The sequence below is a fragment of the Pygocentrus nattereri genome, chromosome 13 (genome assembly GCF_015220715.1).
Source record: "Pygocentrus nattereri isolate fPygNat1 chromosome 13, fPygNat1.pri, whole genome shotgun sequence".
Taxonomy (NCBI): Eukaryota; Metazoa; Chordata; class Actinopteri; order Characiformes; family Serrasalmidae; genus Pygocentrus; species Pygocentrus nattereri.
In genome coordinates, this window is record NC_051223.1 from 7,593,200 (window position 1) to 7,618,151 (window position 24,952).

At 40.9% G+C, this 24,952-nt stretch overlaps 1 protein-coding gene across 4 annotated transcripts in view; it reads left to right on the forward strand.

Moving 5' to 3' along the window:
* raraa (retinoic acid receptor, alpha a) overlaps positions 1-21,623 on the forward strand; it is a 172,185-nt gene extending 150,562 nt beyond the window's left edge. For 2 of the 4 annotated variants that reach the window (XM_037544264.1, XM_037544265.1), the window contains 7 exons: positions 359-507; positions 4,779-4,920; positions 17,039-17,199; positions 18,098-18,274; positions 19,498-19,702; positions 20,313-20,471; positions 20,573-21,623. In XM_037544264.1, the coding sequence (XP_037400161.1) occupies positions 359-507; positions 4,779-4,920; positions 17,039-17,199; positions 18,098-18,274; positions 19,498-19,702; positions 20,313-20,471; positions 20,573-20,775 (1,196 nt within the window). In that variant the 3' untranslated portion in view covers positions 20,776-21,623. Of the gene's footprint in view, positions 1-358; positions 508-4,778; positions 4,921-17,035; positions 17,200-18,097; positions 18,275-19,497; positions 19,703-20,312; positions 20,472-20,572 lie in introns of all 4 variants that reach the window. The other 2 variants (XM_037544262.1, XM_037544263.1) reach the window with 1 other exon arrangement.
* Positions 21,624-24,952: the final 3,329 nt, after the last annotated feature.

Consider the following 24,952-nt stretch of genomic DNA (forward strand, 5'->3'; position numbering starts at 1 on the left):
CGGGGCTATAATGGTGTAATTACACTGTCTTGCAAAGTTCTAACAACACAGAAAACAAAGTGCTGACTCAGTTTCTTTGTGTTTCTGTAAATATTTGGTGTTCGAATGGAGAAATATGATATTTCATCGTTTTCTTGATTTGATTTTCTGATCATATTGTGGATGTCTGTGTTTAAACAACACGTAGAAAGCTTTGCAGAAGTCATTGTACCAGTCTTTGATGGCTGTTTGTGAAGGTGTTAAGACTATATATATTGTAAATATTATATTGAAATCATGAAAATATTTCATAATGTAATGTGCTGCTGTTGCTCTCACAGTCAATGTATCTTTAATTTATTTATCTTTTCTCTCGCAGCCATAGAGACGCAGAGTACAAGTTCGGAGGAAATTGTCCCAAGCCCTCCCTCTCCACCCCCACCACCACGGGTCTACAAACCCTGCTTCGTCTGCCAGGACAAATCCTCTGGCTATCACTATGGCGTCAGCGCCTGTGAAGGCTGCAAGGTGAGACAAAAGCAATCATGCTTTGCTGCTCCAGCAGGACCTTCTTCAACCGGTGCTTTTTCACTTTTTCTCTTTTCTCGTTTCTTTTGTCTGGCACCTAAAACCACTTTATTTGTCTAGCATCAATGATGCTTGGGCCCCTGGATTGCTTGTCATGACCAAAGCATGAATTATGTGATTCATGACCACGTTTTGGTCTAATTTGTGGCTTAAGCTTGTTAATTGTTTTGCATTCTGGGCGGATGTTGGTTCTCGTTCGCCTTGGGGTCAGTTTGTCTCAAATCCAGACCAGAACTATAATGAAGCTTCATCACTAACGGATAACGGCGTTACTACACAGTTTCCTTTGAGCTCTGCTGTTGGTTTTAATACAGTTAATAAATAACAGTAAATGGTTCATTTAACAAATAACTCATAAATGAGTTCATTAATTCACCCTTTAACCCTCAAGATCAGCACACAGACTGCAGATAGCAACGCAGACAACAATCTCACCAAGCTAGTAGCTAACGAAAAGACAAAGAGAGAGATTCCATCCATCCATTTTCTAAGCCGCTTCCTCGTCAGGGTCGCGGGGGGAAGCTGGAGCCTATCCCAGCAGTCTTCGGGCAGAAGGCAGGATACACCCTGGACAGGTCGCCAGTCCATCGCAGGGCAGACAGACAAACACAGACAGTCACTCACACACTCACACCTAGGGGCGCAATTTAGCATGTCCAATGGGGGGGGGGGATGTGCTGGAGCCTATCCCAGCAGTCTTCGGGCGGAAGGCAGGATACACCCTGGACAGGTCGCCAGTCCATCGCAGGGCAGACAGAGACAGTCACTCACGCCTAGGAGCAATTTAGCATCTCCAATTGGCCTGACTGCATGTCTTTGGACTGTGGGAGGAAACCCACACAGACACGGGGAGAACATGCAAACTCCACACAGAGAGGACCCCGGTCACCCGGCCCACCTCGCTGTGAGGCGACAGCGCTACCCACCACGCCACCGTGCCGCCTGCATGTCAAACACTAAGAAGTTGCAAAGTTTCTCATTCTCCAGCTTCTTGTTCTAATTGTCCCGTTCCACCTTAAATGGTGCCTGAGATGCCAGAATGTAACAGCTGCACCACTGAAAGTGGAACGGGAAAATTCAGCAAGATACAGCAAGAATCGGCCAAATGAGCCACGTGAAAGACATTGAGAGATTACAAGAAACTGTTTTGCTTTTGTGGGAAAGTTTCCTGCTGGAGATGCGAGAAAAGCAGCTATAGCTGAGCTAAAGCTTAAAGCAGAGCGAAGTCAGTCTGTTTTCCTTTATATTATTGTTTTTAGTCTATACTAGCACATCAGCACATACTGAGGCATTCTTGCAGCCAAGATGGTAAATGGACAGAGAATGTTGAGGCTTCCAGGTGGTTAGATTTTTATTGAAAGGACAAAATGGCTCTTCATAACATTTGGCTTGCGACTCCTGACTGGTTAATTGGTTAAAGGGGCGAGTTATGACACTTTGGGAAAGGTTTGGCAAATCTTGGCATCTTTTAAGCAGCATAATAATAATAACTGAAATTGAAAACTAAGAAAAAGTTCTGAATTGAAATAAAAATGGAGATTTAATCTAGAACTTTTAATTTTCTAAAAATAATAGACCTTTTAAGTGGCCCCAGCTCTGTTTTATACACCTATAGTAATTGTGTTTTATAGTGGCTGTCAAATCATGTATAAGAATTATTGACTAATAAGTGTTTATTCTTTATATTCTTATTCATATTTAATCATATTGTAAGATTATTGACAGTAGCAAGTCTTAAGGTTCATCAAAACAGCTAAAAACTGTACTTACTGATTTATAATAAATTGACTTTCAAATGTGAAACATGGATAAAAAATTAATGCTACACTAAAAGCTCAACCTGTTATACCATTGCCCAATGTGCTGCTCTCCTTGAAGGGGAATTCCTCCAGCCTTTCAAAATTTGTGCATAATTAATCGATTAAGATGTAAACAAAGTCATTCCAAGAAACCTAGCGGGTCAGAGTTGTTCACAATGGTGGTGATAGGAACCAGACGTCCACTTCTAAAAGCTCCCTCACAGAAAATCATTACATGAAATGGTTATGAACTCCCTGCCTGATGCCTCAGACACTGTTTACGGAGAGATTTGTGATGAAGTTTGGCTTAAAATATATTGTTAAGATACATTTAGCATCAACATTCCACATAAACACTCATGTCGGTTCACTGGTGGTTTTGGAAAGTGAATAAAATGGCTATGTGTGTGTTTTAGACACCATGACTTTCGGTTCCATTCACCACCACTGTAAGTTAAGTGATACTTTTTTGATCCCACAACGGGGAAATTCCACCTCCGCATTTAACCCATCCATGAAGTGAAACACTACATACACACTAGTGAACACACACACAAGGGGATAGTGAGCACACTTGCCCGGAGCGGTGGGCAGCCCTATCCATGGCGCCCGGGGAGCAGTTGGGGGTTAGGTGTCTTGCTCAAGGACAGATGGTTTAAAGGGAAAGATGGTTTCCCTTTAATTTCACACCCAAACACTTTGCATGACTTTGTTCACATTATTTGTTTACATCGTTTACAGTGGCTGAAATGTTGAAAAATAAGTGGAATTCCTCTTTAAGCGATCAGCTATTGGCTGATGCTCCTGATCGCCCCCTTCAGGCCACTGGGGGAGCTGCACGGAGCAGGCTGTGTGTTTAGCTCAATAATTCAGCAGTGCCTCATGCTCTCAGCGTGTAGGTACACTCTCAGCAGGGAGTGGGGTGAGTGTGAGGTGAGTTCAGGGTCGGCGCAGGCGTGTGTTTGTTTTCCATGAGGAGCAGCACAATCGCTGTTCAATCACACCGACGGAAACAGACCCACAGCTCTGGATCTGGCTGTGTTAGAACAGCGCACCGTCCCGGTGCGTCGGCTTTTTAAAGGGGAGAGTCGCTCTCTCTTTCCCGCGAGTGAACGAGGAAGAAATGAATAACAAACGCCTCTGATGTGCTGTGCAATGGTTACACTAAAACACCGCTTTCATTTTTTTTGCGTTTTACCGTTTATAAACTCCAGCTGACCTCCAGCCGCACTGTGTGGACATTCCATAATGAACGTGACTGAAATTAGAAATTACTGTAATCGTAATAAAATGTTTTTTTTCTGTTAAAGTTACTGTTTCTGAGATTTCAGCTGTTACAAATGTAAACACCACTGCTGATGATTTCAGCGCAGCTTTATTATAAACACAGAGAGAGGGGAGAGATGGAGAGAGGTACACAAGGAGAGGGGAGAGATAGAGAGAGAAAGAAAGTAAGACAAAGGAGAGAGAGAGAAAGAGAGGAGGGAGAGAAAAGAGAGAGGTACACAAAGAGAGGGCAGAGATAAAGAGAGACAGAGAAAGTAAGAGGAAGGAGAGAGAGAGAGGAAGGAGAGGGGCACACAAAGAGAGGGCAGAGATAAAGAGAGACAGAGAAAGTAAGAGGAAGGAGAGAGAGAGAGGAAGGAGAGGGGCACACAAAGAGAGGGCAGAGATAAAGAGAGACCGAGAAAGTAAGAGGAAGGAGAGAGAGAGAGAGGAAGGAGAGAGGCACACACAGAGAGGGCAGAGATAAATAGAGACAGAAAGTAAGATGAAGGAGAGGGAGAGATTCGGAGGGAGAGAGAGGGAGAGATAGAGAGAAAAAGTAAGAGGAAGGAGACAGAGAAAGAGGAGGGAGAGGAAGGAGAGAGGTACACAAAGAGGGCAGAGATAAAGAGAGAAAGTAAGAGACGAAGGAGAGAGAAAGAGAGGAAGGAGAAAAGGGTAGGGAGGGAGAGAGAGCAGAGAGGTGGACAAAGAGGAGAGAGAGAGATACACAAAGAGAGAGAGTGAGAGAGCCGTTCAGTTCAGATCAGTGAGTTTTATCAGGGACCATATTTAGAGACAGTAATGCAGAAAATACTCTCTCTGCGTTTTCTACTGTAACCAACAAAGTGTGTGAGCTGGCTTGTGTGTGTGTGTTTACGTGTGTGTGTGTGTGGGTGTGTGTGTGCACACACTAATAGTCTCCTGTAAGTGCCCAGTCGTGACCTCCCCGCCAGCCTGCCTGCAATAGCCCACTGACACTGATCCTGTTAGAGCATCACATTCACACACATTCTTTATTCTCTCTCTCCTTCAGCTGCTCAGTTCACTCACTGTCCATTTCATTTCCGATGCAGTAGTCCAGATTTAATATGCCAAAGGAAATATGTGATATGTGATATATGTTCTGCTCTGCGTGTCCTGCAGGGTTTCTTCAGGAGGAGCATCCAGAAGAACATGGTCTACACATGCCATCGAGAGAAGAGCTGCATCATCAACAAGGTCACCCGCAACCGCTGCCAGTACTGCCGCCTGCAGAAGTGCCTGGAAGTGGGCATGTGCAAGGAGTGTGAGTACCAGCGCTGTTCGTGGGTGTGCGTGTACTGTGTTTATATGGGATGTTCAATAATAAGATATACCATCATTAGACATATGGCGATGTTCACTAATAAGGTGTACCGTGATTAGACATGAGCCGTTATTCAATAATAAGGTATAATAGACACGTACTGATAATTAGCAATAAGGTGTACCGTAATTAGACACTTGTCGATATTGAGTAATAAGGTGTACCATGATTAGACATGAGCCGTTATTCAGTAATAAGCTATACTGTAATTAGACATGCGCTGATATTCAGTAATAAAGTATACCTTGATTAGACACGTGCCGATGTTCAGTATTAAGAGATACCGTGATTAGACACATGCCGATATTCAGTAATAAAGTATACCGTGATTAGACACGTGCCGATGTTCAGTATTAAGAGATACCGTGATTAGACACATGCTAATATTCATTAATTAGGTATTATACCATGATTAGATGTTCTAATATTCAGTAATAAAGTATACCGTGATTAGACACGTGCCGATATTCAGTATTAAGAGATACCGTGATTAGGCCGATATTCAGTAATAAAGTATACCGTGATTAGACACGTGTCGATTCAGTAATAAAGTATACCGTGATTAGACACGTGCCGATATTCAGTATTAAGAGATACCGTGATTAGGCCGATATTCAGTAATAAAGTATACCGTGATTAGACACGTGTCGATTCAGTAATAAAGTATACCGTGATTAGACACGTGCCGATATTCAGTAATAAAGTATACCGTGATTAGGCCGATATTCAGTAATAAAGTATACCGTGATTAGACACGTGTCGATTCAGTAATAAAGTATACCGTGATTAGACACGTGCCGATATTCAGTAATAAAGTATACCGTGATTAGGCCGATATTCAGTAATAAAGTATACCGTGATTAGGCCGATATTCAGTAATAAAGTATACCGTGATTAGGCCGATGTTCAGTAATAAAGTATACCGTGATTAGGCCGATATTCAGTAATAAAGTATACCGTGATTAGGCCGATATTCAGTAATAAAGTATACCGTGATTAGGCGATATTCAGTAATAAAGTATACCGTGATTAGGCCGATGTTCAGTAATAAAGTATACCGTGATTAGGCCGATGTTCAGTAATAAAGTATACCATGATTAGGCCGATATTCAGTAATAAAGTATACCGTGATTAGACACGTGTCGATTCAGTAATAAAGTATACCGTGATTAGGCCGATATTCAGTAATAAAGTATACCGTGATTAGGCCGATATTCAGTAATAAAGTATACCGTGATTAGGCCGATGTTCAGTAATAAAGTATACCGTGATTAGGCCGATATTCAGTAATAAAGTATACCGTGATTAGGCCGATATTCAGTAATAAAGTATACCGTGATTAGGCGATATTCAGTAATAAAGTATACCGTGATTAGGCCGATATTCAGTAATAAAGTATACCGTGATTAGGCCGATGTTCAGTAATAAAGTATACCGTGATTAGGCCGATGTTCAGTAATAAAGTATACCGTGATTAGGCCGATATTCAGTAATAAAGTATACCGTGATTAGGCGATATTCAGTAATAAAGTATACCGTGATTAGGCCGATATTCAATAATAAAGTATACCGTGATTAGGCGATATTCAGTAATAAAGTATACCGTGATTAGGCCGATGTTCAGTAATAAAGTATACTGTGATTAGGCCGATATTCAGTAATAAAGTATACCGTGATTAGGCCGATATTCAGTAATAAAGTATACCGTGATTAGGCGATATTCAGTAATAAAGTATACCGTGATTAGGCCGATGTTCAGTAATAAAGTATACCGTGATTAGGCCGATGTTCAGTAATAAAGTATACCGTGATTAGGCCGATATTCAGTAATAAAGTATACCGTGATTAGGCGATATTCAGTAATAAAGTATACCGTGATTAGGCCGATGTTCAGTAATAAAGTATACCGTGATTAGGCCGATGTTCAGTAATAAACTATACCGTGATTAGGCCGATATTCAGTAATAAAGTATACCGTGATTAGGCCGATGTTCAGTAATAAAGTATACTGTGATTAGGCCGATGTTCAGTAATAAAGTATACCGTGATTAGGCCGATGTTCAGTAATAAAGTATACCGTGATTAGGCCGATATTCAGTAATAAAGTATACCGTGATTAGGCCGATGTTCAGTAATAAAGTATACCGTGATTAGGCCGATGTTCAGTAATAAAGTATACCGTGATTAGGCCGATGTTCAGTAATAAACTATACCGTGATTAGGCCGATATTCAGTAATAAAGTATACCGTGATTAGGCCGATGATTCAGTAATAAAGTATACCGTGATTAGGCCGATGTTCAGTAATAAAGTATACCGTGATTAGGCCGATGTTCAGTAATAAAGTATACCGTGATTAGGCGATATTCAGTAATAAAGTATACCGTGATTAGGCCGATGTTCAGTAATAAAGTATACCGTGATTAGGCCGATGTTCAGTAATAAAGTATACCGTGATTAGGCCGATGTTCAGTAATAAAGTATACCTATGATTAGGCCGATGTTCAGTAATAAAGTATACCGTGATTAGGCCGATATTCAGTAATAAAGTATACCGTGATTAGGCCGATGTTCAGTAATAAAGTATACCGTGATTAGGCCGATGTTCAGTAATAAAGTATACCGTGATTAGGCCGATGTTCAGTAATAAAGTATACCGTGATTAGGCCGATATTCAGTAATAAACTATACCGTGATTAGGCCGATATTCAGTAATAAAGTATACCGTGATTAGGCCGATGTTCAGTAATAAAGTATACCGTGATTAGGCCGATGTTCAGTAATAAAGTATACCGTGATTAGGCCGATGTTCAGTAATAAAGTATACCGTGATTAGGCCGATATTCAGTAATAAAGTATACCGTGATTAGGCCGATGTTCAGTAATAAAGTATACCAGTGATTAGGCCGATATTCAGTAATAAAGTATACCGTGATTAGGCACGATGATTCAATAATAAAGTATACCGTGATTAGGCCGATGTTCAGTAATAAAGTATACCGTGATTAGGCCGATATTCAATAATAAAGTATACCGTGATTAGGCCGATATTCAGTAATAAAGTATACTGTGATTAGACACGTGCCGATATTCAATAATAAAGTATACTGTGATTAGACCGATGTTCAGTAATAAAGTATACCGTGATTAGGCCGATATTCAGTAATAAAGTATACCGTGATTAGGCCGATGTTCAGTAATAAAGTATACCGTGATTAGGCCGATATTCAATAATAAAGTATACCGTGATTAGGCCGATATTCAGTAATAAAGTATACTGTGATTAGACACGTGCCGATATTCAATAATAAAGTATACTGTGATTAGACCGATGTTCAGTAATAAAGTATACCGTGATTAGGCCGATATTCAGTAATAAAGTATACCGTGATTAGGCCGATGTTCAGTAATAAAGTATACCGTGATTAGGCCGATATTCAGTAATAAAGTATACCGTGATTAGGCCGATATTCAATAATAAAGTATACCATGATTAGGCCGATATTCAATAATAAAGTATACCGTGATTAGGCCGATATTCAGTAATAAAGTATACCGTGATTAGGCGATATTCAGTAATAAAGTATACCGTGATTAGGCCGATGTTCAGTAATAAAGTATACCGTGATTAGGCCGATGTTCAGTAATAAAGTATACCGTGATTAGGCCGATATTCAAGAAATAAAGTATACCGTGATTAGGCCGATGTTCAGTAATAAAGTATACCGTGATTAGGCCGATATTCAGTAATAAAGTATACCGTGATTAGGCCGATATTCAGTAATAAAGTATACCGTGATTAGGCCGATATTCAGTAATAAAGTATACCGTGATTAGGCCGATATTCAGTAATAAAGTATACCGTGATTAGGCCGATATTCAGTAATAAAGTATACCGTGATTAGGCCGATATTCAGTAATAAAGTATACCGTGATTAGGCCGATATTCAGTAATAAAGTATACCGTGATTAGGCCGATGTTCAGTAATAAAGTATACCGTGATTAGGCCGATGTTCAGTAATAAAGTATACCGTGATTAGGCCGATATTCAGTAATAAAGTATACCGTGATTAGGCCGATGTTCAGTAATAAAGTATACCGTGATTAGGCCGATATTCAGTAATAAAGTATACCGTGATTAGGCCGATATTCAGTAATAAAGTATACCGTGATTAGGCCGATATTCAGTAATAAAGTATACCGTGATTAGGCCGATATTCAGTAATAAAGTATACCGTGATTAGGCCGATGTTCAGTAATAAAGTATACCGTGATTAGGCCGATATTCAGTAATAAAGTATACCGTGATTAGGCCGATATTCAGTAATAAAGTATACCAGTGATTAGGCCGATATTCAGTAATAAAGTATACCGTGATTAGGCCGATATTCAGTAATAAAGTATACCGTGATTAGGCCGATATTCAGTAATAAAGTATACCGTGATTAGGCCGATGTTCAGTAATAAAGTATACCGTGATTAGGCCGATATTCAGTAATAAAGTATACCGTGATTAGGCGATATTCAGTAATAAAGTATACCGTGATTAGGCCGATGTTCAGTAATAAAGTATACCGTGATTAGGCCGATGTTCAGTAATAAAGTATTCCGTGATTAGGCCGATATTCAGTAATAAAGTATACCGTGATTAGGCCGATATTCAGTAATAAAGTATACCGTGATTAGGCCGATGTTCAGTAATAAAGTATACCATGATTAGGCCGATATTCAGTAATAAAGTATACCGTGATTAGACACGTGTCGATTCAGTAATAAAGTATACCGTGATTAGACACGTGCCGATATTCAGTAATAAAGTATACCGTGATTAGGCCGATATTCAATAATAAAGTATACCGTGATTAGGCCGATATTCAGTAATAAAGTATACTGTGATTAGACACGTGCCGATATTCAATAATAAAGTATACTGTGATTAGACCGATGTTCAGTAATAAAGTATACCGTGATTAGGCCGATATTCAGTAATAAAGTATACCGTGATTAGGCCGATGTTCAGTAATAAAGTATACCGTGATTAGGCCGATATTCAATAATAAAGTATACCGTGATTAGGCCGATATTCAGTAATAAAGTATACTGTGATTAGACACGTGCCGATATTCAATAATAAAGTATACTGTGATTAGACCGATGTTCAGTAATAAAGTATACCGTGATTAGGCCGATATTCAGTAATAAAGTATACCGTGATTAGGCCGATGTTCAGTAATAAAGTATACCGTGATTAGGCCGATATTCAATAATAAAGTATACCGTGATTAGGCCGATATTCAATAATAAAGTATACCATGATTAGGCCGATATTCAATAATAAAGTATACCGTGATTAGGCCGATATTCAGTAATAAAGTATACCGTGATTAGGCGATATTCAGTAATAAAGTATACCGTGATTAGGCCGATGTTCAGTAATAAAGTATACCGTGATTAGGCCGATGTTCAGTAATAAAGTATACCGTGATTAGGCCGATATTCAATAATAAAGTATACCGTGATTAGGCCGATGTTCAGTAATAAAGTATACCGTGATTAGGCCGATATTCAATAATAAAGTATACCGTGATTAGGCCGATATTCAGTAATAAAGTATACCGTGATTAGGCCGATGTTCAGTAATAAAGTATACCGTGATTAGGCCGATATTCAGTAATAAAGTATACCGTGATTAGGCCGATGTTCAGTAATAAAGTATACCGTGATTAGGCCGATATTCAGTAATAAAGTATACCGTGATTAGGCCGATATTCAATAATAAAGTATACCATGATTAGGCCGATATTCAGTAATAAAGTATACCGTGATTAGGCGATATTCAGTAATAAAGTATACCGTGATTAGGCCGATATTCAGTAATAAAGTATACTGTGATTAGGCCGATGTTCAGTAATAAAGTATACCGTGATTAGGCCGATATTCAGTAATAAAGTATACCGTGATTAGGCGATATTCAGTAATAAAGTATACCGTGATTAGGCCGATGTTCAGTAATAAAGTATACCGTGATTAGGCCGATGTTCAGTAATAAAGTATTCCGTGATTAGGCCGATATTCAGTAATAAAGTATACCGTGATTAGGCCGATATTCAGTAATAAAGTATACCGTGATTAGGCCGATGTTCAGTAATAAACTATACCGTGATTAGGCCGATATTCAGTAATAAACTATACCGTGATTAGGCCGATATTCAGTAATAAAGTATACCGTGATTAGGCCGATGTTCAGTAATAAAGTATACCGTGATTAGGCCGATGTTCAGTAATAAAGTATACCGTGATTAGACACATGCCAATATTCAGTATTAAGAGATACCGTGATCAGACATGTACCGATCACATTTACAGTATTGTGATATTGTAGACCATGATAAAGTTAGGTAGTTATTAAATATATTACGCTTTTATTTCAGTACATGCCTATGCAGAAATATATTTTGATAGACGTGCCTATACTTGCTTTTCAGTTGTTAGTATTTGCACTGATTCACTTCACCGTGTCAGCGTCCCTCTGGCTGTGTGACCACACGTCCCTGCGCTGTCCGCTACTGTCAGAGCTGAGGAGTTAATTGGGAGAGGCGAGAGGACGAGGAAGGCGTGCAGGACAGAAGGAGCTCTGACAGTTTCTGTAGCTCAGCCTGCGCTCTTTATCATACACACGTTTACTGTCGGTCTGTGTGCGTGTGTGTGTGCGTGTGTGTGTGTGTGTGTGTGTGTACGCGCACCCCCAACCCCCCCGCTTTGCGCTCTTTAGGAGTGAATAGGGTGATCCATCATGACCAGATTACTGGAGTCTACAGCAGCTAAAGCTCAGGGGACACACGTGCCACCTGGTGGACGCTTCAGCTTACTGCATGCATGACACCCCCTAATAATAATTATTGGTAAAACACTATTTGGGAACTATATGTTTGGCAATAGACAAACAGTTTGCAGATAATGGTGTCAGTTAGTGAGTGATCGAGTCAGTGAGTCTGTGATTCAGCAAGTCAATGATTGAGACAGTCAGTAAGGCAGTCAGTAAGTTAACGAGTTAGTCAGTTGATGAGTCAGTGAGTCAGTCAGTGAGTTGGTACTTTGGTGAGTCAGTCAATTAATGAGTCAGTTAGAAAGTCAATGATTTAAAGATTGATTCAATCAGTCAATGCACCAGTGATTCAGTCAGTGAATCAGTCAGTGATTCAGCGAGTGAGTTGATGAGTCAGTGTGTGTCGGTGAGTCAATTGGCAAGTTATCGAGTGAGTCAATCGGTGAGTCAATAAATTAATGATTGAGTCAGTCAGTCAGTGATTCATCATATTAATTGGTGAGTGAGTTTGTAAATTAATTGGCAAGTCAATAAGTTTGTGATTGAGTCCATCAGTCAGTGATTCAGTGAGTGAGTTGGAGAGTCACTGAGTGAGTTGGTGAATGAATTGGCAAATTAATGAGTGAGTCAGTAAGTTAAAGTGTATTTTGAACTGATTCTGAATCATATTAAATGAATCAGTCTGAAATGGGAGTTGTGGTAAATTTGGACGTTCAGTGATGAACTGATTCGTCTCCTTAAGAGTTGTATTCTTAAATTGTCTGTGTGGTCAGAGATTCACTCGTTTAGGGTTCTTTATGCTTTGCATGCATGTGTATTCTGTGTGTGTGTATATGTGTGTGTGTGTGTGTGTGTGTGTGTGCGCGCTGGAGAGCCGGACAGTCCGGTCAGACAGAACTAAGCATATGGGGTCAGCGGGTTGCCGTGGCGATGAACAGTCCCTTGGCGGAGGTTATGACGACCTTGTTCCCATGGACACGGCTCAGTGACTGTGCCAAAGAGTAGCAGGGGAAGCCCGAGAGAGAACACAAACACACACACACACACACACACATACAGTGTGCAGCTATAGTGACAGTAAATAAACTCACTGGTCCACTAAACTGGTGCACAGTTACTGTAGCTCAATGTGGGAACTGCCATATTCTTAACTTCCAGTTGGTCACACATTAGTTTTGTTTTGACGTTTGCTGTGTTTGGCTAATGTACTTTTTAAAACATTATAAAAATAATGTATGATTGTGTTTACAAGTGTGAAAAAACACGTTTACAAGCAGTCACGTTTTTTCACGTATGTGACAGCCCACTTTTAACGTAAATATTGGGGGGGGATTTTCCATGTGGAATTCATGTGACTTTTCTGTAAGGGTCAGCTGTCTGTATATAGTGGGTTGCTTGGTAATTATAACAACTGATTATGGACCTCAATCAAACAGTGTAGTATATCTTACCTCCAGTGAAAATCAGGTATTCTGTAATATGAATGTGTGAAAAATCTTATCTTGACCTTGTCAGATCTTAACTTAGGACAACTTAGTATGGCCTCGGATCTCATATGACTGAAGTAAGTGCCCAATGATGTTGGCCAGATAGCCGCTGAATGCACAGACTTGCTTATAATTATAGTCTGTTAACAACGATATAAATTAATGACCAGATTCTCTTTGTTCTTTGTGAAAAACATAACAGAGCTGCGAGACAGGGGTTTCTAATAAAGTGGCCAGCGAGTGTGTACAGACAAAGGCTACAGCCGACGCACACCTTCTTGTGCGCGTGTTCTCCAGGCAAGCTGTGAGGGGAGGGGAGATGGAGGGATGGTGAAAAAGAGGCGAGAACATTTGACGTTTTTATCTTTCCATTGGATTTCATCTGCGTGATGGACGAGCTGCCAGCATTTTAATTTACTCCTCACAAATTACAGCTGTCAACACGCGCACTCGCGCACATGACGAAACCTTCTGCTGTAGATAACTGCACTTACGGATCTGCAGCTCACAGATACGGAGACGCAACATTCCTCTTGCTCCACTTTCTCATACGTTACGGAGTTGGTAGTGTACTGTTATCTGCTAGGTGGAAATGGGAAGTTGGGGGTGCTGAAATTTCAAGCTGTGTGTTTGTGATATATGCAGTGACATCATTTTTGGGTAATTTACATCAAATAGGCAGTCATATCACACTGGTTGTGTTTGTCAGATTTTTGCCTGATTAAATACATTCAGATTACAGATTCAGACTGAGGTGTTTATTCTCTCTCTACCCAACAGTCTAATGCAAAAACTCAGTTTACATTCTCACTACAAGTAATCAGATCCGAAATGACGCGCATGCATGGAAAAACGCTTAGTGTAGACGTTACCATGACAACAAGCATCACGTGAAGTCCAGTCAGAGTGAGATGAGCAGCAGTGAGCAGTGATTGTGTTTTTAATTCCTTTAAAATGACGTCCGACTCAGGAAAACGTGCTTCACATGTTCTTATAAAAGAAGGCCGAGAGGAAGACATCATGCTCTTAGACACACAAGCTGGACGTCCGTCCCACCGCCGTCTTTTAAAGACCAGAGCATAAACTTCGTCTCCTCTGCAGACCAGTTTCTGCTCCGCCGTGTTGAATGGTATAAACTCTCACTATGATGCGACGCACATTCAGAACGGACTTAAACTTTCCGATAGGGAATGTAATCAGATACAGGCGTTTACATGGATAATATTCTCCTATTTAATGGATTATTTACAGGAATACCCACCTCATTCAATCAGATAGAAACTGTATTCAGAATGGCCTCAATCAATCTAGGGTATTTCGAATGAGTTGTTAGTTGGATTATTAATGGTTTATTAGGCTGCATATAAATGTGGCTACTGTTCTGACTAAACTGCTAAGCTAAACTTACTAAGCAGATGAAGCTTGAATAGGTGGGTATATTTATATGTGCTGGTTTTTATGGCATTATAAAATGTTTCGAAGCGAGCTGTTTTGCTGATTTCTGCTGGTAATGAACGGTACTTTTTAAAACTTTAGCCGTGTTTACAAACTACATCAAACTGTGTTAACTGAAACAATAGGAACATTCATTTTTCCATAATATTGAGCCCTTCAAACAATCCTGAAGCCCCCCACCTCTCCGACTTCACCGCATCCCTGCAGCAATGAGAAAATAAACCTCACACACACACACACACCGCACACACTCCCCGCGGGTCTTTGTGTGTGTGACAGATGAAGCGACCAGGCTAATAGCGCTTTAATGGCTTCATTAAACTGTATGTGTGCAGCTTATGATCGCCACGGTGATCTGTCAGAGAGAGGGAGAGAGAGAGGGAGAGAGAGAGGGAGAGAGAGGGAGAGAGAGGAAAAGGAGTTACAGATGCCCCAGTTTAATACACAGTGAGAGAGATGAGATGAAAAGAAAATGAGAGTGAAAGAGACAAAAATAAAAGAGAAAAAGAAAAGATTATAAAATTCAGAGAGAGGTGGTAAGAAGTGAGGAGAAAAAACGAGGGGGAGAGAGATGGGAGTGTGTGAGAGGAGAGAAGAAGGGTAGCTAGAAAGAGGAGAGAGACTTTCAGAGGACCCTGTTTAATGCAGAGAGAAGGAAGAGCGAGAGGAGAAGAGAGAAAAAAGAGGAGAGAGTTTGAGAGAAGGAGAGCTAAAGGAAAGAGAAAAGGAAGTGAGAGAGAAACGAGGGGAGGGAGGGAGATGGAGGAGAAAGGAGAAGAAGAAAGAAGAAAAAGGAGAGGAAGGGAGAGAAGAAAGCAGAGGGAGGAGAAGGAGGAGATTAAGAAAGCAAGAAAGAAAAGAGGAGAAGAAGGGAGAGAGAAAGGAGTGTGAGATGGAAGAGAGAATAGAATAGGCGATAGAGAAGGAGAGAAGAAGGGTAGTTAGAAAGAGGAGAGAGACTTACAGAGGACCCTGTTTAATGCAGAGAGAAGGAAGAGCGAGAGGAGAAGAGAGAAAAAAGAGGAGGAGAGAGTTTGAGAGAAGGAGAGCTAAAGGAAAGAGAAAAGGAAGTGAGAGAAAGAAACGAGGGGAGGAAGGGAGATGGAGGAGAAAGGAGAAGAAGAAAGAAGAAAAAGGAGAGGAAGGGAGAGAAGAAAGCAGAGGGAGGAGAAGGAGGAGATTAAGAAAGCAAGAAAGAAAAGAGGAAAGGAAGGGAGAGAGAAAGGAGTGTGAGATGGAAGAGAGAAGAGAATAGGGGATAGAGAAAGAAAGAAAAGAGGAGAAAGGAGAGAGAGGTGTATATATTTTATATTTTCTCTCATACTTTTCTCTACCTTATGTCAATTTTTTTTATTTCTGCCTAATTTGTTTTTATTTCCATTTCTACTTTTACTTCTGCCTAATTTATTTCTATTTTTATTTCTGCCTAATTTGTCTGTTTTTATTTCTATTTTTATTTCTGTTTTTATTTCTGTGTAATTTGTCTGCTTTTATTTCTATTTTTATTTCTGTTTTTATTTCTGTGTAATTTGTCTGCTTTTATTTCTATTTTTATTTCTATTTTTATTTCTGCCTAATTTGTCTGCTTTTATTTCTATTTTTATTTCTGTTTTTATTTCTGTGTAATTTGTCTGCTTTTATTTCTATTTTTATTTCTATTTTTATTTCTGCCTAATTTGTCTGCTTTTATTTCTATTTTATTTCTGTTTTTATTTCTGTGTAATTTGTCTGCTTTTATTTCTATTTTTATTTCTGTTTTTATTTCTGTGTAATTTGTCTGCTTTTATTTCTATTTTTATTTCTATTTTTATTTCTGCCTAATTTGTCTGCTTTTATTTCTATTATTATTTCTGTTTTTATTTCTGTGTAATTTGTCTGCTTTTATTTCTGTTTTTATTTGTGCCTTTTTTATTTCTATTTTAATTTCTGCCTAATATTTGTAGGCTTATGTGCAATTATATGTCTTGCTGCTATAACTCTGCAATTTCCCTTCGGGATCAATAAAGTCTATTTATTTATCCATCCATCCATCAAAAATAATGATGTGCCTAAAAAGCTTCTCGAAAAGTTAAAATTCTAATGTGAGTGAAAAACTCTGTGAAAACGGCTTTAAACACTGATGTTGACAGAAAAGTTCTGTAGCCTTTCTGTATTGGAGAAAAGTGTGTTAGAGTGTCTGTACCAGGTCAGGTTTTTGGTATGATTGATTATTTTGTGCATATATTTTCTGCTTTATGACTAACCTCTCTCTCTCCCTCTTCCTCTTTCTCTCCCTCGCTCTCTGCAGCAGTGAGGAATGACAGAAATAAAAAGAAGAAGGAGGAGAAGAAGACGACGGAGTGTTCAGAGAGTCTGACGCTCAGTCCTGACACGGAGCAGATGATCGACAGAGTGAGAAAAGCCCACCAGGACACGTTCCCCTCACTGTGTCAACTGGGGAAGTACACCACGGTCAGTGTGAGTGTGTGTGTGTGTGTGTAAGTAACACAATAAATTTACTGTGATTCACTTGAATTTTTCTTCTTAGCTTTGGCTTTAGAGACGTAAAGAAATATTCAAATGATTTTCTCGTTAAAAACAAGATTTAGCAAATTATAAAATGTGGCATAACTTTTGCACAGGACCCATTTTAGGTTCTGTCTTTTCCTCAAAATGTTAAATTAAGGAAATAAACAGTGAATACGTAATAAAAGGTGCAGACGTGTGTCTCTGTTGAGGACATGTTCACTTATTTACACTTGGAACATCAACAAAAACAGTGAATTTTATCAGGGTGCCCAAACTTTTGCATATGACTCCGTAAGATGCTGTAATGCAAAATAAAGGGATTAAGTGGATGGGGTGGGGGGGTGGCTGTTGCTTAGGGACCCCAAAAATTCAGTAATGGCTCTGGGAAGTGTGGGTACTGAGGGCGCTGTAGTAGAACCCCCCCCCCCCCCCCCCCCCCCCCCCACCAGTGCTGAATCTCATAGTGTGACTGTCAGTGTGACACTTAATTACTGCGACACACATCAACAACAATTGGTCACTGCTCAGTTCGTTTGCTTAATAATGTCCAGAATGCCGTGCAGTCAGCAGTTTGACGTGTCAGTTGTGTGACTGTGTTGTCGTCTCTCGCCTCGTTGTAGCACCGACACGCTCTGGTGTAAGTTAGCAACGACAAAAAATGCAAATCATTTTGTGTCATGTCATCGGTTACATCACTTATATACTACTTACAGTTTCAGCACCTCCAACTTGAAACACCTTCCTACGTCCCTGGTGTACGCTGGATTTTTCAAGATTATTTCTCTTTAAATGGCGTTGCTTAAGTGTTTGAATCTCTGTCTGTCTGTCTGTCTGTCTGTAGAGTAACAGTTCGGAGCGGAGGGTTTCTCTGGACGTTGATCTGTGGGATAAATTCAGTGAACTCTCCACTAAGTGCATCATTAAAACGGTGGAGTTTGCTAAGCAGCTGCCGGGCTTCACCACGCTGTCCATCGCTGACCAGATCACACTCCTCAAAGCCGCCTGCCTCGACATACTGGTGATTACAGCAACTTTACCTTTCAGTAACAATAACAGTGTTGACAACACTTAGAACTGCATTATCATTTTCCCTTTGCTGATGTACCTTATATAACTATTTAAATGTTGCTGCATATGTACACTGTCTGTGTTTCTATGCAAAGATTTTTGCCAATCTCATTAAATACTTTCAGATTACAGATTCAGACTGAGGTGTTTATTCTCACTCTACACAACAATCTGATGAAAATATCAGTTTTCATGCTCACTACAAGTGATCAGATCCAAAATTACGTGAATGTGTAGAGAACCACTTTACCGTGATGTTACCATGACAACCAGCATCACGTGAGTCCAGTCAGAGTGAGATGAGCAGCAGTGAGCAGTGATTGTGTTTTCAATTCCTTTAAAATGACATCAGACTCAGAAAAACGTCCTTCATGTGTCCTTATTAAAGAAGGCCGAGAGGAAGACGTCGTGTTCTGAGACACATAAGTTGGACGTCCGTCCCACCGACGTCTATTAAAGATCAGAGCATAAACTTTGTCTCCTCTGCAGACTCGTTTCTGCTCCGCCGTGTTGGACGGTATAAACTCTCACTATGACGCGACGCACATGCAGAACGGACTTAAACATTCTGATAGGGAATGTAATCAGATACAGGCGTTTACACAGATATTATTCTTCTATTTAACGGATTATTTACAGGATTACCCACCTAGTTCAGTTGGATAGAAATAGTATTCAAACAGATTAGTCTATTCCGATTGAGGTGTTTACATGGACGTATTCTATTGAGCTGTTAGTCGGATTATTAATGGATTATCAGGCTGCATGTAAATATGACTGTAATAATTACAAAGCTATGTAATAAATGAACATTTACATTTGATCTACGTTCTCTTTGAGTTTGCACTTCTTTTTTGTTTCTTTTGCTGTCGAATAACAAACAATGTACTGAAGCAACTCAACTTTGAATAGTCTGACATATGCTGACCCTTACTGACCATCAGTCACTATTAGCATTCTGTTGCATTTTTATGAAAGTGTCCCTTCAAACATCAGAAGTCTCAGATATTGTCTTGTTCTAACATTTAAAATATGACATAAATTGAATGTTACGGTCATTACTGAACAACATCGTTACCGTATGATTCTGTAATTACATAATTCATTTTAAACAGTAGAATAAACTGTCAGGTTTCTTGTGCGATTTTCTTGATGCGTTTGTTGCCGTTGTAGATTTTGCGGATATGTACGCGCTACACGCCGGAGCAGGACACCATGACGTTTTCGGACGGTCTGACACTGAACCGGACGCAGATGCACAACGCCGGTTTCGGGCCGCTCACCGACCTAGTGTTTGCCTTCGCCAACCAGCTGCTGCCGCTGGAAATGGACGACGCTGAGACAGGGCTCTTGAGCGCCATCTGCCTGCTGTGTGGAGGTCAGACACGCTCACTGTCCAGACTGCAAGCTTTCATACTCACTGGCCACTTTATCTGAAACCTCTCTCTTTTAGCTCTACCTTGCTGGTGTACAGTTATAGAGCTGTAGCTCATCTGTTGATGCAGTTTGTGTTAGCCATTGTCTAGCCCATCATCAGTGGTCAGCTTGTAACCACAGAGCCGCTCTTGGCCGGATATTTTTGGGTGATGTCCTTTCAATCTAGCAGCAACATTGCTGTGTCCGATACACTTATACCAGCACCACACACACTGCTATGTTAGGGTGACTGCTGTGCTGAACACCCAAATAATATCTTGACAACAGCAGCCTTGTGGTCAGAAACTGACCAGTGATGAATGAAGTGTGGAGGGGTAATGTTGAGCAGCGAACGGTGGGCTACAATTGTTTGTAACTGTAGATCAATATAGTGGAACTATCAGGTCAGTGAAGCTCACAGAAAGTGGAAGTACATTGTTTAAGTAGTACTGGATAACTGGCGCCATCTAGTGGCATCATTGCAAATTCCTCATTCAAGAATTACGTCCACACAGGGTGGAGCTGGTCCAGACCATGGGTTAACGTGTGTGTGTGTGTGTGTGTTTGTGTAGACCGGCAGGACCTCGAAGAGGCCGATAAAGTGGACGTCCTGCAGGAGCCCCTCCTGGAGGCTCTGAAGCTGTATGTGAGGAAGAGGAGACCACACAAACCGCACATGTTCCCCAAAATGCTGATGAAGATCACTGACCTGAGGAGCATCAGCGCCAAGGGTAAGAGAAACACACACACATACACACAGTAACAAGTAAAATAAAATAGATTTAAAAAAAAGAAAACTGGAGGAAAAAATAACATTTTCTCTCCCTCTCAGGTGCGGAGCGTGTGATCACTCTGAAGATGGAAATTCCCGGCTCCATGCCGCCACTGATCCAGGAGATGTTGGAGAATTCCGAGGGTCTGGAGAGTTCAGGGGGCGGAGTCTCGTCTCGTCCCGCTGGCGCCCCACCCGGCAGCTGTAGCCCTTCCCTCTCTCCAAGCTCCGCCCAAAGCAGCCCGCCCACACACTCACCCTGACCACCGCTGTCGCCACGGCAACAGCCGCCTACCAACTACTGTGTTCCCTCAAGCACGCCCCACACACACTGAGCAGCCCGAGTGGACCTGAGCGGAGCCGTTTGGTTCTTCCTCCTGCTCTCCCTCTATCCTCCTGTGGGGCGGCGCCAAGCCCTCTCTCGCCCTCTCTCGCCCTCTGCCTCTCTCGCTCTGCATGCTCGTCTGTCGAAAGGCTTGCCGGACGAACAGAGGGACGAAAGCCGAGGCTAAAGAGAAGTGAACACATTTGGGGATGAAACGCCAATTGTAGGGCCATGCACCCCGAAGAGCGCGAGACGCAAAGAGGAGAAGGTGTGTGTGAGGACTAACAGGACGGACTCAGAGAACCCGTGTGAACTTTTCTTCTTTTCGTTTCTTGTTTTTATTTTTTATTTTTTTTTTTGTTTACATTTTTTTTTTCTTCTCACTCGGACACCTCAGGCCTGGACTGCAGATAAATGATTGAGCTGGCCTGACCTTTTCCAACTTCCAAGAGACAGATTTTTTACAAAAAATATATATATAAATATATATAGAGAGAAAAGCAGGAATGATTGTGATCAAGTTGAAAAATAGCAAAACAAACAAACAAAAAGAAGCGGACTCCGATAGTAGATGTGGTTGAATTTCTTCACTGAGGTTTTTTTTTTTTCTCTTTTTATGACCATTAGAGGAGAAGAAAAGAAGAATGAAGAGAGATTTTGATGTTTATTGCCGACTGTGGATGATGATAATGTTTTTCATGGACACAAAAACATTGGAAAAAAATTAATTTACACTCACATAAATTGTGCACAAAAGAAATGACATAAACTGTGGTCAAAAAATAAGATCTGCGTCTGTTGTGTGATTGCTTTGGTGACACTAACATTGAAATGACATCATAACAATAGAACTAGGACTAACAGTAGAGGTAAAATAATAAAAGCACAAGTGTGATCTGATATTCTGTGAGGTTGTAAAGGGACGCTGTCTAAAATCAAAGGTGAAACCCTCTGTTGTACACATGCTAACATCCCAGTGCACATTATGAGTTACTGTGAACTATGAAAATGATCACTGTGTTGCTAAAACATGCGGGTAACTACTTTAGATACCAGATGCTGTGCTGCTTTGACTGAATCTGATTCCCCTTGCAGTGCGTGGATGTCCGTTATTTATATTTTATTTATAAGAAAAGTCAAGGTTGAGTTCTTTAGCAATAAAAGTTAGGGATGCGTCAATACCATTGTTTTAACCCACATGGAACTAAGTGATTGTTAGTGTAAATGCAGTGAGCCTGAATAGTTAGCTTGTTAGAATCTAGCTGATTTTGAATGATGTGCATCAGCTAGCTGTGCTACATTAATAATAATAATAATAATTCTTTATTTTTATATAGCGCTTTATCAAGGATCCAAAGACACTTACAGTTCAGAGTACATAGATAACACACTTAACACTGACAACAGGAGCACAGTAATACATACAGAAGACAAGGCAGTATATGGGAGGTCAGATGAATGAGCATCACAGACTGAGGGCAGGTTATGTGTATGTTGAAGCAGACCAGTTTACATAAGAACAGTAATGCTGTACAATGGCAGGGTCAGATATTGAAGGCATGAGGGAGGTTATAGGCGAGTGCGAAAAGATAAGATTTCAGATTAGATTTGAATATGCAGAGTGAATTGGATTGTTTGACCCGTACTGGAAGAGAGTTCCAGAGTCTAGGGGCAGATCTGTAGAAGGCTCGGTCACCAAAGCCTTGGACGTTAGATGGAGGGATGGTGAGTAGTCCAGCTGAAGACGACCCGAGAGAGCAAGAGGGTTTATAGAGAAGAAGAAGATCAGATGGGTAAGAAGGGGTGAGATTGTTAAGAGCTTTATAGGTGAGGAGAAGAATTTTGAACTGTATGCGATGTTTCACAGGAAGCCAATGGAGATGTTGGAGAACAGGCGTAATGTGATGAGTGTGAGTGAGGAGACGGGCGGCAGAGTTCTGAACCATTTGAAGTTTGTGATGGGAGGAAGAGCTGATTCCCGGTAGAAGAGAGTTACAGTAGTCGAGACGGCTGGAAATGAAAGCATGGATAAGGATTTCTGCAGCTGACTGAGAGAGGGATGATCTGATTTTGGCAATGTTGTGCAGATGGAAAAAATGAAATTTTGACAATGGAGTTAATATGAGCTGTGAACAAGAGAGGTGAATCTTAGATACCTTGGATCAAATATTGCTGCAGCAGGGTTTGTTCCACATCAGAAAAGCGCGTCTGTAAAGCTGTAACTAAAGTACATTTCATAGTTTTGATCCTCATCTGTCTCTTTCAACAGCAACCTCTGTAGCACAGCAACACCTGGAATCCCATCCAAAGCTGATTCATCCGAAGAGCTCACGTTTGGAGCTTCACATCTCGTTTTGATTGGCTGGTTGAATGTCCTCCAAAGCCAGACACACAAGTCCTGTTCTTTGGTGACTCACACTGTACATTCAAATAGACCATCATGTACAGACAAAACCTATGATTTATATAGTCATACTGTACATAAACACTTCACTCAAAACATCACACTGTGTGCCAGAGGCACTTCAAGGGGAGTCTGGCAGCTTCCAGTTTCTCCTATTATATCAAAACATGACTGTGAAAAGCCATGAGCGAGTCCTCAATGCATGGGATTGAATGGAGATAAACGGCTAAGAACTAAACAAATCTGTTAACATTTGTTAAGGATCTTCCGTCAAAATAGAAAAAAAAAAATCAAAGAAGCGTTACCAGTATATATGTTTTTCTACACAATACAGTTTTTGGGTAGTGAGATGCTAGCATTACTGTTACTGAGCACTGATTTGTTAGCATTATTGCTGCTGAGCGCTGATTGGTTAGCATTACTGTTACTTAGCACTGATTTGTTAGCATTATTGCTGCTGAGTGCTGATTGGTTGACATTGGTGCTACTGAGTACTGATTGGTTGACATTAGTGCTACTGAGTGCTGATTGGTTGGCATTAGTGCTACTGAGTGCTGATTGATTGGCTTTACTGCTACTTGAGTGCTGATTGGTTTGAGTTAGTGCTACTGAGCGCTGATTGGTTGGCATTAGTGCTACTTGAGCGCTGATTGGTTGGAATTAATGCTACTGAGCACTGATTGGTTGGCATTAGTGCTACTGAGTGCTGATTGGTTGGCATTAGTGCTACTGAGTGCTGATTGATTGGCATTAGTGCTACTGAGTGCTGATTGGTTGGCATTAGTGCTACTGAGTGCTGATTGATTGGCATTAGTGCTACTTGAGCGCTGATTGGTTGGCATTAGTGCTACTTGAGCGCTGATTGGTTTGAGTTAGTGCTACTGAGCGCTGATTGGTTGGCATTAGTGCTACTGAGCACTGATTGGTTTGAGTTAGTGCTACTGAGCGCTGATTGGTTGGCATTAGTGCTACTCGAGCACTGATTGGTTTGAGTTAGTGCTACTTGAGCGCTGATTGATTGGCATTAGTGCTACTGAGCGCTGATTGGTTGGCATTAGTGCTACTTGAGCGCTGATTGATTGGCATTAGTGCTACTTGAGCGCTGATTGGTTTGAGTTAGGGCTACTGAGCGCTGATTGGTTGGCATTAGTGCTACTTGAGCGCTCATTGGTTTGAGTTAGTGCTACTGAGCGCTGATTGGTTGGCATTAGTGCTACTGAGTGCTGACTGGCAGGCTAATCGGCTCATTGACTGAGTGAACTGGTTTGCACTCACTGATAACTATAACTACATACAGATAATATTTAACGTCTTTAGTTTCTTACATTTTTGGTGAAGTTCATTTAAAAAAATAATTACTTTTATTGAGAAATTATTAGGCGGCACGGTGGCGTGGTGAGTAGCGCTGTCGCCTCACAGCGAGGAGGGCCTGGGTTCAAATTCCCTGGCCGGGCGACCAGGGTCCTCTCTGTGTGGAGTTTGCATGTTCTCCCCGTGTCTGCGTGGGTTTCCTCCGGGTTCTCCGGTTTCCTCCCACAGTCCAAAGACATGCAGTCAGGCCAATTGGACGTGCTAAATTGCCCCTAGGTGTGAGTGTGTGAGTGACTGTCTGTGTCTGTCTGTCTGCCCTGCGATGGACTGGCGACCCATCCAGGGTGTATCCTGCCTTCCGCCCGAAGACTGCTGGGATAGGCTCCAGCACCCCCCGCGA